The sequence below is a fragment of the Saimiri boliviensis genome, chromosome 9 (genome assembly GCF_048565385.1).
Source record: "Saimiri boliviensis isolate mSaiBol1 chromosome 9, mSaiBol1.pri, whole genome shotgun sequence".
Taxonomy (NCBI): domain Eukaryota; kingdom Metazoa; phylum Chordata; class Mammalia; order Primates; family Cebidae; genus Saimiri; species Saimiri boliviensis.
This window is the reverse complement of record NC_133457.1, coordinates 63,801,631-63,817,774: the sequence shown is the minus strand read 5'-3', so window position 1 is coordinate 63,817,774 and position 16,144 is coordinate 63,801,631. Positions and strand designations below refer to the sequence as shown.

Sequence of the window (16,144 nt, the reverse complement as noted above, 5' to 3'; positions counted from 1 at the left end):
CGGGACTCATAGGTCAGTGAACCAGACAAAGCTCAGCCTCTGCCCACTCAGGCGTTTTCAGAAGAGAGAGGAGGTTTCCCTAAATCCCAAAGGGCAGCACTGGCTTCCTCTCCTCATTCTCAAACTTAATAGCTACCTGACCCCAGACAAGTTACTTAACCTCTCAGTGCCTCAGTTTCCTTACCTATATAAACTGCAGGCAATGATACTTCCTCACGGTGTTGGATGAATCAAAAGAAACATGTGCAGAGTGTTCTGGCCAGCACTTGGCACATAGCCCTCGGGAAGCAGTGGCTGCTGATTATCGCAGCGGGCACAGTCCAGCATGTGGACGAGGAAGAAGGGCCTCCTGGGGAGCAGGAACAGCAAGGTCAGGGCCCTGGGTCAGGGGAGTCATGAGCATCTGTGGTGATGCGTGGATTTGGCATGTGTCGAGAGAAAGCCCTTCTGTGGACACGCAGACCGAAAGGAGTCTGGCACTGGGTCATGTGATCATCCACTGCAGGTTCCTCCTAGAGCTGTGAGTTTCTGTGGAGCCTGCAAGGGGCCCAGGCCACTCCTGAAGGCCAGGCTGGTGTGCCTGGTGTGCTTGGTGAGCAGCTGCAAGGGATGGGGGAGCAGGCTGGAGAAGAGAGCTGTCCCCAAGGGGCTGGGCTATGACCAAGCAAACCCCCAATGGGAGCCTGGCCCCAATCAGAGCAGTTAGGAGGCAGGCGTCCCTGCTGGCCAGGGCATCTTACCATCCCAAACAATTCCTGCTCCCTTCTCAGGTCTTCACGGGGATTTTCACAGCAGAGATGACCTTCAAGATCATTGCCCTCGACCCCTACTACTACTTTCAGCAGGGCTGGAACATCTTCGACAGCATCATCGTCATCCTTAGCCTCATGGAGCTGGGCCTGTCCCGCATGAGCAACTTGTCGGTGCTGCGCTCCTTCCGCCTGGTACCTGGCTGGGTTCACTGCAGGGAGGGCAGGGATGGGGTGGAGGGTGGGCCACAACCCCATCTGAGGTCATCTCTACTTTGGTCTGTCATGCCTTCACCCAACAGCTATTGGCTAGGTATCCCTAGATGCCTGGCCCATGCTGGTGATGCCGGGGGGTACAGGGGCAGGCAAGACGGGAGACATTCCTCCAGAGTAGCAATTGTGGTGGCCATCCTGATGAGTGCAAAGCCCTTTGTGGTCCACAGTAACCCTTTTAGCCCTCACGGGATTCAGGAGTGGGGCCAGTATTACTTCATTCCCATTTCACAGATGAGGAGACTCAGACTCACAGAGGTGAAATGAATTCCCACAGCCACGTGGCAGATAACAGAGGGAGCTGGGCTGCTGACTGCTCGTCTGAGGTTCTGCCTGCTGGCTTCTGAATCAGCATCATTAAAACGTTAACGCACATGCAGATCACCTGGGGATCTTGTTAAAATGCAGATGCTGATTCAGTGGGTCTCAGGTGATGTCAAAGCTGCTGGTCTGTGGACCACACTTGGAGCTTGAAATGCTCAAGCGGTCCAGACATGGGGTAGGTGGTATAGTCAGGAAAGGCTTCTGGAGGAGGTCCTGATTACTATGGGTCGCTGCACATACAGTGGATGGGAGTGGGGGAGGGGGGGGTGGGGTGTGTAGGAAGGCAGGATGATGGGGGCAGGAGGGAAAGCCAAGGCTGTGGGTTCTAATTCTGACTCCACTGCTATGAGCTAAGGGACTTAGACAAATTAGTCCACCTAAATGAGGTAATGCTGGTGCCAACGTCATGGTTATTGGGAGTTCTGAATAAGTTCATCAATTCTAAGCACAAGGCCCAGCACAGAGGCATTCAGGAAGCATTAAGTACCTGCCCGCTTTCCTGTGATGACAGAGAGAAAGGCAGAGGTGACTGGACAAGTCAGAGATGGTCTGAGCCACTCCAAAGGACACCTGATGAGGACAGGTCTGAAAGAGCAAGCACACTCCCTGGTGGGAGAATCTACTGGGAAGTTCCTGGAAGTGAGGCCAAGGCAGAGAGAAGGGTGGTGTGGGGACAAAGAGAAGGGCTGAGCTGGGGAGGTGAGGCTGGAGCTGTTGACCTGGCCCCAGAGCAGGGCCCAGTGAAGCCGCCCTCAGGCTGCGGAGAGGGACAATAGCAGGTGCTGGGGAGATGGGGGGAGAATAGGTGTCAGTGCCCTGCAGGGGCTCTCTGGGCTTTCAGGCAGGAGCTGGAGAGAGTGACGGTACCCATGGGCAGCAGGAGCCAGAGCCCTCACAGGCTCCCCTCCTCTTCCTCCTTCCCCAGCTGCGGGTCTTCAAGCTGGCCAAATCCTGGCCCACCCTGAACACACTCATCAAGATCATCGGGAACTCAGTGGGGGCACTGGGGAACCTGACGCTGGTGCTAGCCATCATCGTGTTCATCTTTGCTGTGGTGGGCATGCAGCTCTTTGGCAAGAACTACTCAGAGCTGAGGCACAGCGACTCAGGCCTGCTGCCTCGCTGGCACATGATGGATTTCTTCCACGCCTTCCTCATCATCTTCCGCATCCTCTGCGGAGAGTGGATCGAGACCATGTGGGATTGCATGGAGGTGTCTGGGCAGTCACTGTGCCTGCTGGTCTTCTTGCTTGTTATGGTCATTGGAAACCTTGTGGTAAGTTGGCCAAGGGCCTCACACACACACCATCCATTCATCTACCCAGCTACCTACCCATCTAATTATCCATTTACTTACCCTTCTGTCCATCCATCTACCCATCCATCCGTCCATCTACTCATTTACCCACATTTCTTTCTATCTACTCATTTATTTCATCCATCCCCCCATCTACTCACTTGCCCGTCCATCTGTGTGCTATCAACAAACCATCTATTCATGCAGCCGTTTATTCCTCCACATATATGCTCTACAGCCATCTGTCTATTGATCGTCAGCTTATCAATCACCCACCCACCAACCAACCCACGCATCCATTTGCCACTCCAGCAATCTGAAGGATCCACAGATCCTCCCCCAATTAACAAGCCACCCATCCAGTTATGCACTTATTGACCTTGTCATTCATCCATCAACCCCCCTTTTCCTCATTCGCTCATCTATTCACTAATCTGCCTATCAGTCACCCATTCAGCAACCCCCATGCACTTACACATCTATATGCCCATTCATCTATCCACCCATCCATTCACTCACAGTGATCCATCCCTCCCTTCATCTACCCACTCACCCAACCACTCATTTCTCTACTCTTTCGTCTCCCATCTGTCAACTCACCCATCCATTCACTCATTCACCAATCCCATCTGTCCACTCATCTGTCTATCCAGTTGTCTACGTCCTCACTCATTGACCCATCCATCCATTCACTCACTCTTCACCACATTTTTTTTTTTGTGACTGAGTTTCACTCTTGTCCCCCAGGCTGGAGTGCAATGGCACCATTTCAACTCACTGCAGCCTCTGCCACCCAGGTTCAGGTGATTATCTTGCCGCAGCCTCCCAAGCAGGTTCAGGTGATTCTCCTGCCGCAGCCTCCCAAGTAACTGGGATTGCAGGCATGCACCACCACGCCTGACTAATTTTTTGTATTTTTGGTAGAGATGGATTTTCACCATATTGGCCAGGCTGGTCTCGAACTCCTGATGTCAGGTGATCTGCCCACCTCAGCCTCTCAAAGTGCTGGGATTATAGGTGTAAGCCCCAAATACCCGACCTCTTCACTGCATTTTGCTTATTCATTCATTTACCCACTTACTGGCCTATTTATTCATTATTTACTCATTTTGTTTTCATTCATTTACTTATCTGTTCATCTACCCATTATTTCTCTGTCAGTCACTCTCCATGACTTATCATGTGGTTTTTCAACTTATCTTAACATGTGCTAAGCCCTTGTTACTGGGAAAACATTGTGCCACATACTGGTGGGCATACAGAGGCAAATGAGGTCCAGCTCCAGCCCTGACATCACTCACCGGCTTGAGGGATAACTGGGGAGGTGGAGAGTTCAAACAGGCCTGAAATAACTCTCAGACTGGTCAGAATGATCAGAGCCGTTAAGAAAGAGACCATGGGTACTGTTCCCGTTCAGCTAGGAAAATCAAAGAAAGCTTCCTAGAAGAGGTTCTGGAGCTGATCTGATGAACAGGTAATGCTGAAGAGGGAAGAAGTGGGATGGGCAAAGCACAGGTGCAGGCAGGTGGTGGTCCAGGTGAGGTGAGACCCACAGGAGCTTTCTTTATATGTCCCCCTGAGTGGCGTGGCAGGAGTCTCTGCTGTCCCATCATGAGGGCTCCATATCAGTTCCTGTGGGTTTCTGTATGTCCTTGGGCAGGTACATCCTGTCTTATGTCTTTACCATGTGGGAAATTCTGGAACCGAGAAAGGTCAAAATTTAAATACCAGAGAAGGCGCCTGAGGAAGAGGCAAGGTTGGGGTCAGTCAATGGTTCAGGCAGCAATCAGTGTCCACTGTGGACGTGAAGCCACCTTCCTGGTGGCCCACACATGCTCAAGCACCATGCCTGCATTGTGTGACTCCCACCCGTAGCTGTATGTCTCTGTCGTGGGCAGTGCGGTCACATCGGCTCACAGAGAGGTTTTCGTTCTTTTTTTCAGCCTGCTGTGGGGCAAGTACTGCAGGCTATAGATTCAGAGCCTTTCCCCAGACCTGCCTGCTTTCTTCTCTCATGTGCCTTAACCAGGCCAGGATAGGACAGGACAATTAGGGATCAGTCCCCTGCCAGCCCATGAGCCCAGAGGCCAGAGAAATGGAGATCCCAAAGAGAGGGGAGCCAGGGCATCTGCATGGTGCCAACAGAACCCTGCTCTTTGGCTGGCCCCAAGCCCCTCACATCCCCCCAGACTAGCTGTCCCTCGGGGTGGAGGGTGGAGGGTTGCTCAGCCCGTCCCAACCCCAGGGCCTGCCAGACTGCCTATTCCAAGGAGAATGAGAATTGCTGAGCGCTCAGCCCAGGTCCAGGCTGAGCCACCCCTCACACATGGAGCCCTGCGATTTCCCAGCAGATCTGCCTGGGAATGAGAAAATTAGAGGCCGCTGGAGGACGGAGCTAATGCCAGCCCATGCGGCCCCCTCCCCGGCCGCCTCAGGAATTGGGCCGCTGCCGGGCGTGGGAGGAAGCAAGATTGCCATTGAACTGGGAAGTGATGATCAGGCAGGGCTGGGAGCAGCAGCCTGATTGATAGAAGCACTGGAAGGAGCTGAACTTCTGAAGCCAGCGGCAAGGGGGCCTAGACTCCTGTGTGGGTGCGCATGGCTGCCCAGGTACCCCACCCTGCTCCCACCCTGCTCCCAGCCCCAGTGGGCATCCTTCCCGGGAATGGAAGTGGGCTGTGCCTGGGTCCTTGTGGAGAAAGGCCAGGGGCCAGGCCAGAGGTCAGTGCAGACAGCAGCTCCGAATCCCATCACATGCCCCACCCACCTTGTGATGACAGAGAAAGCTGTCAGGTATCAGAAGTGATCTTCTATCCGTAGAGATTGTACGGGAGAGCCTACCTCTTCACCTTTCATACCGTCCGCATGAATCCGTATTACTTTTAAGTCAAAGGCATGTTTCTGAGGCTACTTGTATCAGAATTCTTATTCCCAGCTTCCTGATAGGTCTGGGGTCTCTGGAAGAGGTGTCTTTTAGAGGCTCTTGAGAAACCAGAACAGAGTCTCAGAGTGGATTTCCAAAAAGAACTGCGCACTGACCCTAACACACCAGCCTGCCGGGAAGGTGCTGGGAGGGAGGAGACACCAAGCCCATGGTGAGGCACGGGCCAGTCTGACCTATGCGTGTGGGAATCAGCCCACCGCCATCCTAACTGACCCTCCATGAGACCTGGAAGTGGACACAAGCCCAGCCTCTTGTCACACAGCAAAAGCCTTCTTTTTAAACAAAAGCTAAAGCCTCACACCTGTCAGAGGGCTTAACCACAAGCAACTCTCCAGAACCACCCAAAGGCAGAGGGGTTATGCAAACCCCCTTAAGGGGTCTCTAGTCCCTAAGCCCTGATGAATGACCTCAGTAAAATACTGCACCCCGTGGAAGCTCCGACACTGCAGTGCCTCCCCTGGCTTCCTGCAGTATAGCAGCCCTTCAGCTGCACACAGCACCCTTCCTGGCACCCCTCACAACCCCATGGTTAGGCCAAGTGCCTGAGGGCTGCCTGTGCCCTCCTGACCTCTTTTCCAGCCATTACACCTTTCTCTGCCCAGTCCCAGCGTCCCTCACCTGGAATGCGTGGCAGACCTGAGCCTCAGGTAGTGCGTGCCCTACAGCAGCGGCAGCCCCAGGCCTCTGAGCTCCGAGCTGGCTTCAGTGGGGAACTCAGAGGCTGGTCACTGCTCTTCCTCTTTCCAGGAAAGTCTCAAAAGCTCTGGGTGGCTTCTGGGTGGGATTCTGTCTTGTCCCTGGACTCAGACTTCCCAAGAAGAAGACCTGTGCCCACCCTGACCCCGCTGCCCCTCACTACTCCTAAGGCGGCAGGAAGAAGTGAAGGGAGAAGGTGTGCATAGAAGCCGCTGGCGCCGGGGCAGGGCTGAGCGTGTGCGGCTTTGGGCTAGCCCCTCGCTCTGACGCTGGATGCATGGACCTGAGCCAGGACGCGACACCTCTGTTTACTGTGTCTGAGCCCTTGGAAAGAGGGATTGGAATTTGGAATTTGTTCTATAGCCACACCTTCCATATTCAAGAAAATGAGGGGTTAGGATGAGGGCTCAGGGCCCTGGATTTGAGCCTCGGGGCTGTTTGTCACAGGCAGTCTTGAAGGTCTCTGGGCCTCAGTTTCCCCATCATAGAACTGGGAATGGATGCCTTGGCCTGGCGCAGTGCCTTGGTGAGCCTGACCCATTATGTCGACAGGTCCTGAACCTCTTCCTGGCCTTGCTGCTCAGCTCCTTCAGCGCAGACAACCTCACAGCCCCTGATGAGGATAGAGAGCTGAACAACCTCCAGCTGGCCCTGGCCCGCATCCAGCGGGGCCTGCGCTTCATCAAGCGGACCACCTGGGACTTCTGCTGTGGGGTCCTGCGGCGGCGGCCTCAGAAGCCCGCAGCCCTGGCCGCCCGGGGCCAGCTGCCCAGCTGCATTGCCACCCCCCACTCCCCACCACCCCCAGAGACGGAGAAGGCGCCTCCCACCCGCAAGGAAACACGGTTTGAGGAAGGCGAGCGGCCGGGCCGGGGCACCGCCGGAGATCCAGAGACCGTGTGTGTGCCCATTGCCGTGGCCGAGTCAGACACAGACGACCAGGAGGAGGATGATGAGAACAGCCTGGGCACGGAGGAGGAGTCCAGCAAGCAGGTGAGCGCACCCCGGCAGGCACAAGGCACTTGCCTGTACAGGGCCCGGAGCTCTGCTGCCCAAGCCACCCAGCCTCGCACAAAGTGGCTGCCCCTGCCAGACTGCCTCGGCAGTGAGTAAGGTAGGGGTAGAAGGCAGGCCCTTCCCACAACAGCCAGCCTCAGAGGAGTGCTGAGACCAGCCCTCAACGCTCTCTTCCTAACAGTCCAGAAGCTGACCTGGGGAGGGCCTGCTGTCCATCACTCATGCCCTGGCTGGGCAGGGGGAGCTCATTGTACAGAAAGGGAAACTGAGGCATGGCAAGAGAGATTTGCTAGGCGTTCCTCATGAGTTTGGAGCAGAGCCTCTAGCCCCCAGCTCCCATACTGATCATTGTTCCCCTCCAGGACTGGCAAGGTGGAGTGTCTTGGTGAAGGAGGAATTCGGTTTTCTGACCTCCAGACTGCCCCTTCCCCTCCTCCCATACCCAGGGCTCATTCTGAGATTTAAAAATAAGCATCCCTAAGACTGAGGTGTCAGGAACAGCCCTATCTTATCTCCCAACCTGTTATTTTTAACACTTGGGACCAGAGTCTGCACAAAGTAGGCAGGGCCCCCCCTCCCCTCCCCTTCCCTCCCTTTCCCTTCCCTCCCCTTCCAACCCCTCCCCTCCCCTTCCCTCCCCTCCCCTCCCCTCCCCTTCCCTCCCCTCCCCTCCCCTCCCCTTCCCTCCCCTCCCCTCCCCTTCCCTCCCCTCCCCTTCCCTCCCTTGGCCTGAGCCAGGCTCCGATACTTCTCCTTAGGGCTTTAGGTCAAGCCCCGAGTAGTGTTCTGCCTGGTGAGTTGGGCCCATCTTGGCTGCTTCCTCAGGCCTGCACTGGGTGGGCCTGGCTGTGGAGAGCAGCCGCTCCCTGTGTGTGGACCTGGATCTAAGGCTCTGGGCTTGGTTTCACGTCCTCCCACCTCCCTGTGGTCCCAGAGGCCAGCTTTGACCCTTTCAGTCAGGTTGCGGGACAGTGGCGATGTCTGCTGCGGGAGGGGGAGGATTGGCGTGGCCCGGACCACTGCGTCCAGTCATCTCCAGTGCAGGAGGGGAAGTCCAGCTGCCTCTCCTTTCTCCTTTCCTTCTCTTGAGCCTGTTGACTCTGGCTCCCTGGGATGTGTGCGTTTGAGTGCATGGGCACGCACGTGTGTAGGCAAGCTGGGGGTGCCACGGGGACTCATAAGGGAAGTCAGTGTGCCCGTCCTAAGTACAGTGGCCAGCATTTGTGAGCTGGGCATTGCAACCCAGCTGCACCTTTCCTTCCAGGGAGTCTGGGGAGAGGGAGTTATGCCAGGCTGGCTGGGGCTTTGTCTGATCTATACCCTTTACCTGGACATACCAGGAGTCTCCCACCGGCCTGCTCAGGGCCCCTGAGGGAGGGGTCGTCAGTGAGATGGAGGCCCCATGGAGAGGGCTGGAGGCAGTGCTCCAGATGCATGGGCAGGGGCTGAAGCCCCCAGGGTCAGTGCCCTGGAGACCCTCTAGCTGGGTGCATGGACTCAGTTCATGGGCTGGGTTCTTTTCAGCAGGAATCCCAGCCTGTGTCCAGTGGCCCAGAGGCCCCTCCGGATCCCAGGACCTGGAGCCAAGTGTCAGCAACTGCCTCCTCCGAGGCTGAGACCAGTGCATCTCAGGCCGACTGGCAGCAGCATCGGAAAGTGGAACCCCCGGCCCCAGGGTGCAGTGAGGTAATGCACGCCTTTGTCCCTGAAGCCGGCTGGGCGCAGTGGCTGCTTAGGTCGGAGCCAGGCTGTGAGAGGTGCATGCCTGGATTTGCTGCTGGGAGCCACAGCCGCTATCACAGGCAGTGTGGAAGAGCAGTCTGCAGAGGGGAGGGTGGGCGTCCCAGCCCTGACAGGGGAAAGATGGTGCAGGGTCCAGGGCTGTGCGGAAATCCTGGGAATTCTGGCCCAGAACTCTGATGCAGGACTAACCCCCACCACCCACCCCAACACATACACTCTTTCCATCCCTGTGTTTTGGTCCTGTTTGGCAAATGTTTGTCCTGTGAATCTCCCCATCCAAAGAAGATGTCAGGAGGCTGGGCACGGTGGTGCACACATATTCTAATACTCTGGCAGGCCAAGGTGGGTGGATCACTTGGGGTCAGGAGTTCGAGACCAGCCTGGCCAACATGAAACCCCGTCGCTGCTAAAAATACAAAAATTAGCCAGGCCTGGTGGCACATGCCTGGTAACCCCAGCTACTCAGCAGGCTCAGGCACAAGAATCACTTGAACCCTGGAGGCAGAGGTTGCAGCAAGCCGAGATCATACCACTGTACTCCAGCCTATGTGACAGAGCAAGCTCCTGTCTCAAAAAAAACAAACGAAAAACAAAGAAGACTTCAGGGCGCTCTGAGAACAAGTTCTGGACACATTGACCACCAGCAGCTTCTTACCTGCACCAGAGCAGAGGCCACAAGTGGGAGACCACCCAGCCTACCATTGAATTTTGGTCTGGCCACAAAAGGTTTTACTTTAAGTTAGCTGCCACTATTTAAAACTTGGGAGCTTTTATGTAAAAATCTGCATTTCTGGCTTCTCTTTAAAACTCAGAAGACATGCCAGAAGCAAGAGAGAGCCACCTCCCGGATGCCAGCTGGAGGTCTCTAGTTTGCCGCAGACCCACCTGCCTGTCTGCATTTTGTTACCTGCCCGATCCTGTAAGCACCGGAGTTCGAAACCCCGGAGCAAAGGCTTGTGGCATTGCCGAGTAGTCCGTCCAGCCTCACTCACATGTAGCCCTGGGACGTGGAGGGCAGGTGTTCAGCGTGCCTGGTGACCACGTCCTGCAGCCTGACCTCAGTCCAGCACTTGGGCCGTGTCCTCTTCTGTGAGATGGGCCCATGTGAGCTTGGCAAGCAGGGTCAGTTTTTGGAGCACAAGGGCCTACTGGAGTCATCTTCCTTGGGCAGGCTGTGGTTCTCCCCACGTGGTCTGGCCCATGAAGGCGTGTCGGAACGGGAAGACAGGAGAGGCCGAATGTCATGGGAGAGAAGGGGCTCTCTCCCTCAGATGCTATGCTTTGAATGAGTTCTATAAGTCTTCCTTTTTTCAAATCAGTTCATGGGGGAGGCTATGTAAGGAAGAGACAGGCTGGGGTTTTCCTGGGAAAGGGACTCCCTCGTCTCACCTGCAGTAGGACCTGAGAACTTATCCTCTCGTGGACTTCAGACAGCTCCAGTGTCTGGGAAGGGAAAAGAAGCTGGCTGCTCTCCTCAGGCCCGCCTCTTTCATCCCCAAGTTGAGCTGGGAGGAGAGGGGAGGGGCCCCTCAAAGCCACAGGGGGCCACAGAAGGCCAAGCCTCACCTCTCTGGCTGAGGATCCACCTGTACTGAGCAGTCGGCTCTGTGTTCCCTCCAGAATCAGCCCTTTCCCATCACAGATCTCAAACATGGGAAAGAAGCCACTGAGACATCAGCAGACTGATTCATCTAAGGAAAAGAAAGAAAGAAGGCAACCGTAGGAGCACTGCCATTCCCAAGAACTCAGACGAGCCCTCTCTAAATGGAGTCTGGGCCTGAGCTGATGTGAGGCGGGGCAGCCGGGATGGGGGCTTTGGACCTGACCTGAAGCGAATGCCAGGTTTTCTTCCTTTGCTGAGACTCCTCCCCTGACATACCTGTCTTCAGGTCTCATTCCCTAGAAGCAGAGGGATTCCTGTGCAAATGACTTGTTGAGGGGTGTTCTCAAGAGAAACCCACGCAGAAGTAAGAGAAAGCAGGATGAGGCTATGGAAACGCTTTCCAGCTGGAGTCGGCCTCACCCTGTCCCAAGTGGAGCTCTGGGGCCTGAGTAGTATGACAGCATCGTCCCAACTCAAGGCTAGGGGCTGGCCTTCTGTATTCTTGTATTAGTGGCTGCTGGGCCCCGGCCACCCCTCGGGAAGGCAGTTCCCCAGCTGAAGATGCTTTTCTGGAGGAGGGCCTGCTAAGCAGCTAGCACTCACAGTGGCTGAGAATGGGCGCACTGGTCTCATGAAGTGCAATTGGGCAGGGTACCCACAGGGGCCCCTGTAACACCCTGATATACCCACGCCCACAGGTGACGCATGGATGCTCACAAGGGCACACCTGCAGGCACATGCCTGTCTGTGGCCTCCCCGTAATCAGGTTATCGAGGTCAGGGCAGCAGACTTGCAAGGACAGGAAAGGGGGGCTCCAGCACCTTCTCGGTCTCACTCCTGGCTCTGCCCAGCACACTGGCACCTGTGGTGTGGGTGGGGCTGCTGCCTGTTCTCTGTGGTCTGGCCTTGCTGCCTGTGTGTGCCCAGGATCCCGGCTCTGACTCTGTCCTGGATGTGCCATGGCTGTTCCCACTGTGTGTGCCACGCTCCCACCATGTGTCCATGTCCCACTGTGCGTCCATGTTGCTACCCTGTGTCTGTCTTGCTCCCAGCTAGATGCAGTCCCCATCCCCAGTGGCTTCCCAGAGCCCTTTCACAGCCCCCACACCCCAGCCCTAGACTCCTGCAGACCGGAATCACAGAAGCCCCAAGGTCCAGCCTTGGCTCAGCCCTGACCAGCCTATGGTGGCTCCGTGGCAGGTCCCAGGGTGTGTCATGAAGAGGCTGCCTCCCTTCAGGGCGCCCCAAGCTCCTGCAGACTCTGGGCTCGAGGCCAAAGGCTGCCACTCAGCCCACACTCACACCTTTGCCCACCCTGGCCCACACCCCTGTCCACAGACCCCAGAGGACAGTTACTCCGAGGGCAGCACAGCAGACATGACCAACACTGCTGAGCTCCTGGAGCAGATCCCCGACCTCGGCCAGGATGTCAAGGATCCAGAGGACTGCTTCACTGAAGGTAATGTCCCGGGCCACCCTCTGCCCCGGCCTCAGTTCCACCCAGAGGGGACAGGAGGACCAGCAGCTCCTTGGACCCCAGGGCCACATGGCACCGACACCCTGCCTTAGATATCTGCCTACCTCCTTCAATTCCTCTGTGACCCTGGGGTTCCTCCTTCTGCCTGACCTGTCTGCCCCCGGAGTGCCGGGCTGGACAGTTCACCAAAGACTGGAGAGACTGTCTGCAGTGTGGTAGCACCACTGTGTGCCCCATAGCAGTCAGGTCTGGGTCTAATTCACTCCTGTACCACCAGGCCCTGGCACAGTTCCTGACACAGAGTAGGTCCTCTCTAAATCCTTGAGGCAGGTGTGACATGTGGCTCTGTTGATTGGCATCTATAGCTTTTATTGATTGGTGGTGTATTTGGAGGGTAGCTGGGGATAAAATGAGAGCGTGACCGGGTGCAGTGGCTCACACCTATAATCCCCACACTTTGGGAGGCCGAGGCGGGTGCATCACTGGAGGTCAGGAGTTTGATATCAGCCTGGCCAACACAGTAAAACTTCATCTCTACTAAAAATACCAAAAATTAACCAGGTGTGGTGGTGGGCACCTATAATCCCAGCTACTTAGGAGGCTGAGGCAGGAGAATTGCTTGAACACAGAAGGCAGAGGTTGCAGTGAGCCAAGATTACACCATTGCACTCCAACCGGGGCAACAAAAGCAAAACCCCATCTAAAAAAAAAAAAAAAAAAATGAGAGCTTGCCCTCCATGTGACACATCCATAGGGGCCCTCACTGAGGGGTATGCCCTTCCCATGGCTCAGAAACTACAAGCATGGAGAAGGCCCAGAAGTTCCTGCTGTTTCCCTAGGAGGCTAGTTTCCCAGAGGAGCAGAGGACAAGCTAGAACCCATCCCAGCCCCAGCCTTGTCCCTGCCCAGACCCGCCAGTCTGTTCACCCACTCGCTGAGTGCTCGGTCCATCCCTCCTCCTCAGAGTGCCTGCAGAGTGTGCGGCCCACACGGGTGGTGCCCGCGGCCCTCGCCCACCATATTGCCCCGTTCTCCTTCCGCCCCCCCCCGCCCCCGCATCATCGTAGGCTCTTTCTCTCAGTCTTCCCCTAAGCCATCCAACCTTCTGTCATTGGATGTGGGCATTCACAGTCCCTGAGCTGGGCCTGACCCTCACGCTCTCCCACAGGCTGTGTCCGGCGCTGTCCCTGCTGTGCCGTGGACACCACGCAGGCCCCAGGGAAGGTCTGGTGGCAGCTGCGAAAGACCTGCTACCGCATTGTGGAGCACAGCTGGTTCGAGACATTCATCATCTTCATGATCCTGCTCAGCAGTGGAGCGCTGGTACCCTCCTGGGGATGCAGGGTTGGGGCAGGGACGGTCGGAGGAGGAGGGGAGGGCAGGGAAAGGAGGTCTCCAGCTGGAAAGTCAGGTCAGAAACTGGGGCAGAGCCTCTGCTGAAAATGCGCTCCTCAGGCCCCCAGAGCAGGGAACAGCTCACAAACTCTCAACACCCACGGCACGTATGGAGGCCAGAGCAGGAAGGGCTCACAGAGCGCAGCTGTCCAGGCCTTCTTGTTTTTCCACAAAAGGGAAATGATTTGCCCCAGATCACCAGCCTCCCACACCTGAGCTCTAGTGGCACACAGCATCAGTGTTCTGTCACGCTGTCACAGTGCAGGTGACCATGCTGGCTCCTCTTAGTCCATGTCTTCTACAGGCTGGAGGCTGCACCCTGTAGTTCACACATGATTATATGTAATCCCCATGACAACTCTTTGTGGAAACAGCAAGTAACTTTTCCAACGTCCCAACACTCAGGAACCTCACATCTGGCATTTGAACCCAAGCAGTCAGATTCCAGAGTCCTTTGTCTTCACCTCTCATTTGTTCTGTCAGTCTTCTAAGCCTTCCTTGTATCTAGCTCTGTGTATCTGGCCATGTTCAAGCCACAGGAGGAGGAGACCCCAGCCCTGGCCTCAGGGGTGCCCGGTCTAATTGGGGAAACGAGATTCAGCAGGTGTGAGATAGCCAAACATCAGCACAGGAGAGAGTTGAGGAAGAACAGAGTAGAGGACTCACAGTGATGGGAGGTCAGAGAGGGTGGTGCAATCAGGGAAGTCTCCATGGAGGAAGCAAATAGAGCTGGACTGTGGAAAACAGGGAAGTGTTGAAACCAGGAGGAGCAGTGAGGCCCTCCAGGGTGCCCCATCTGGCTCCAGGAACCTACTCTAATCTCTCAGACCACTTATAGGAAGAGATGGAACAGCCCTGGAGGGGGTTCTGGAAGGTGCTGGTGAGCAGGGAGAGGTGTGATTAAGAAGGCAGAAAACAGCTGGGTGCAGTGGCTCCTGCCTGTAATCCCAGCACTTTGGGAGTCTGCGGCAGGCAGATCACCTGAGGTCAGGAGTTCGAGACCAGCCTGGCCAACATGGCAAAACCCCGTCTCTACTAAAAATACAAAAATTAGCTGGGTGTAGTGGTGGGCACCTGTAATCCCAGCTAGTTGGGAGACTGAGGTATGTGAATCACTTGAACCCGGGAGGCGGACGTTGTAGTGAGCTGAGATCATGCCACTGCACTCCAGCCTGGGAGATAGAGAGACTCTGCCTCAAAAAAAAAAAAAAAGAAAAAAGAAGATGATGATGATGAAGGCAGAAGACATGGAAACTTTGCTGGACCAGGGGAAGTAAGAACCTATATTGCTGGGGAGGTGAGAACTCCATAGATGAGCAACTAACAGAGAATGCTTTAGACCACAGAGTGAGAGAAAGGGCATTTTGATCCAAGGCTATGTGCCTCCACTTCATGCTGCCTCCTCCTGTGGGGTTAGGCCATGGGGAGGCACTGTGGCTGTCACTTCTGAACATCTGGGCCTCCCACCCCACCCCATGCTGCCCACTCCTGTTCCAGAATGGGACTGGAGCCATGGCTTGCAGCTTGCCTGCTGTTTTACCATTGGCAGCTAGAGCCAAATCTCTGTAGGTTTCAGAGAAAGATGGTTTGACAATATGTTAACGAGTTTTGTTTTTAAACAGCCACAAACAAGGGCAGCTAGAGCCATTTCGTCTGGGCTGTGGAGGAGAAGCTCAGCCTGGCATAAGTGAGGAGGAGTTTTGGCAAGCATCTGGTGAATCTAATCAGGGTAGACAGCCAAGCTCTGTTGTTAAAAAATCACATCAATGATATATTGAGAAAAAGAGACATCTAAGTGTGTTATTTAAAGTTGTAAACTTGTTTAACAGAAAGCAAACTATATGCCTTCCAAACTGCTGAGGGAAATTTTAAGAAAAAAAAATCTCACAGCAAAAAATAGAAGAAAAAAAGAAGTAACAAGAAAACATAAAATCAGAAAACAAAATAATATAATAAAGCCAAGATCAAACATGTGTTTTAATAATAAATGTAACTGGATAAAATTCATCTTTTAAAATGAAAGGACTCGGCCAGGCTCGGTGGCTCATGCCTGTAATCCCAGCACTTTGGGAGGCCAAGATGGGCAGATCACGAGGTCAGGAGATTGAGACCATCCTGGCCAACATGGTGAAACCCCATCTCTACTAAAAATACCAAAAAATTAGCCAGGTATGGTGGCACACACCTATAGTCCCAGCTACTCAGGAGGCTGAGGCAGGAGAATTGCTTGAACCCAAAAGGCAGAGATTGCAGTGAGCCAGGATGGCGTCACTGTACTCCAGCCTGGGTGACAGAGCTAGACTCCATCTCAAAAAAAAAAAAAAAAAAAGAAAAAAGAAAAAAAGAAAGGATTCAGAATGGATCCAAATTAAAGAAAAAAAAAAAAAAAAAAACTTTTAGCCATTTGCTTTCAAATGACAAACCCCCCAAACCTAAAACAATGTGACTCGGACATATTAAAAGCCACTAGGCTTGCTAGCTCTCACCTGTAATTTCAGCACTTTGGGAGGCCAAGGCAGGAGAGTTGCTTGAGCTCAGGAGTTCAAGACTAGGCCGAGTAACACAGTAAGACCCCACCTCTACAAAAAGATTTTTTTTTTTTTTTTTTTTTGAGATAGAGTCTCAC

General features: G+C 54.7%; 1 protein-coding gene across 6 annotated transcripts in view; it reads left to right on the top strand.

Moving 5' to 3' along the window:
- The window catches only part of SCN5A (sodium voltage-gated channel alpha subunit 5), a 101,295-nt gene that overhangs the window by 61,104 nt on the left and 24,047 nt on the right, over positions 1 to 16,144 (top strand). For 4 of the 6 annotated variants that reach the window (XM_039461983.2, XM_039461980.2, XM_074406048.1 and 1 more), the window contains 6 exons: positions 771 to 944; positions 2,272 to 2,622; positions 6,836 to 7,276; positions 8,825 to 8,986; positions 11,985 to 12,105; positions 13,292 to 13,446. In XM_039461983.2, the coding sequence (XP_039317917.1) occupies positions 771 to 944; positions 2,272 to 2,622; positions 6,836 to 7,276; positions 8,825 to 8,986; positions 11,985 to 12,105; positions 13,292 to 13,446 (1,404 nt within the window). The remainder of the gene's footprint in view (positions 1 to 770; positions 945 to 2,271; positions 2,623 to 6,835; positions 7,277 to 8,824; positions 8,987 to 11,984; positions 12,106 to 13,291; positions 13,447 to 16,144) is intronic. The other 2 variants (XM_039461981.2, XM_039461982.2) reach the window with 1 other exon arrangement.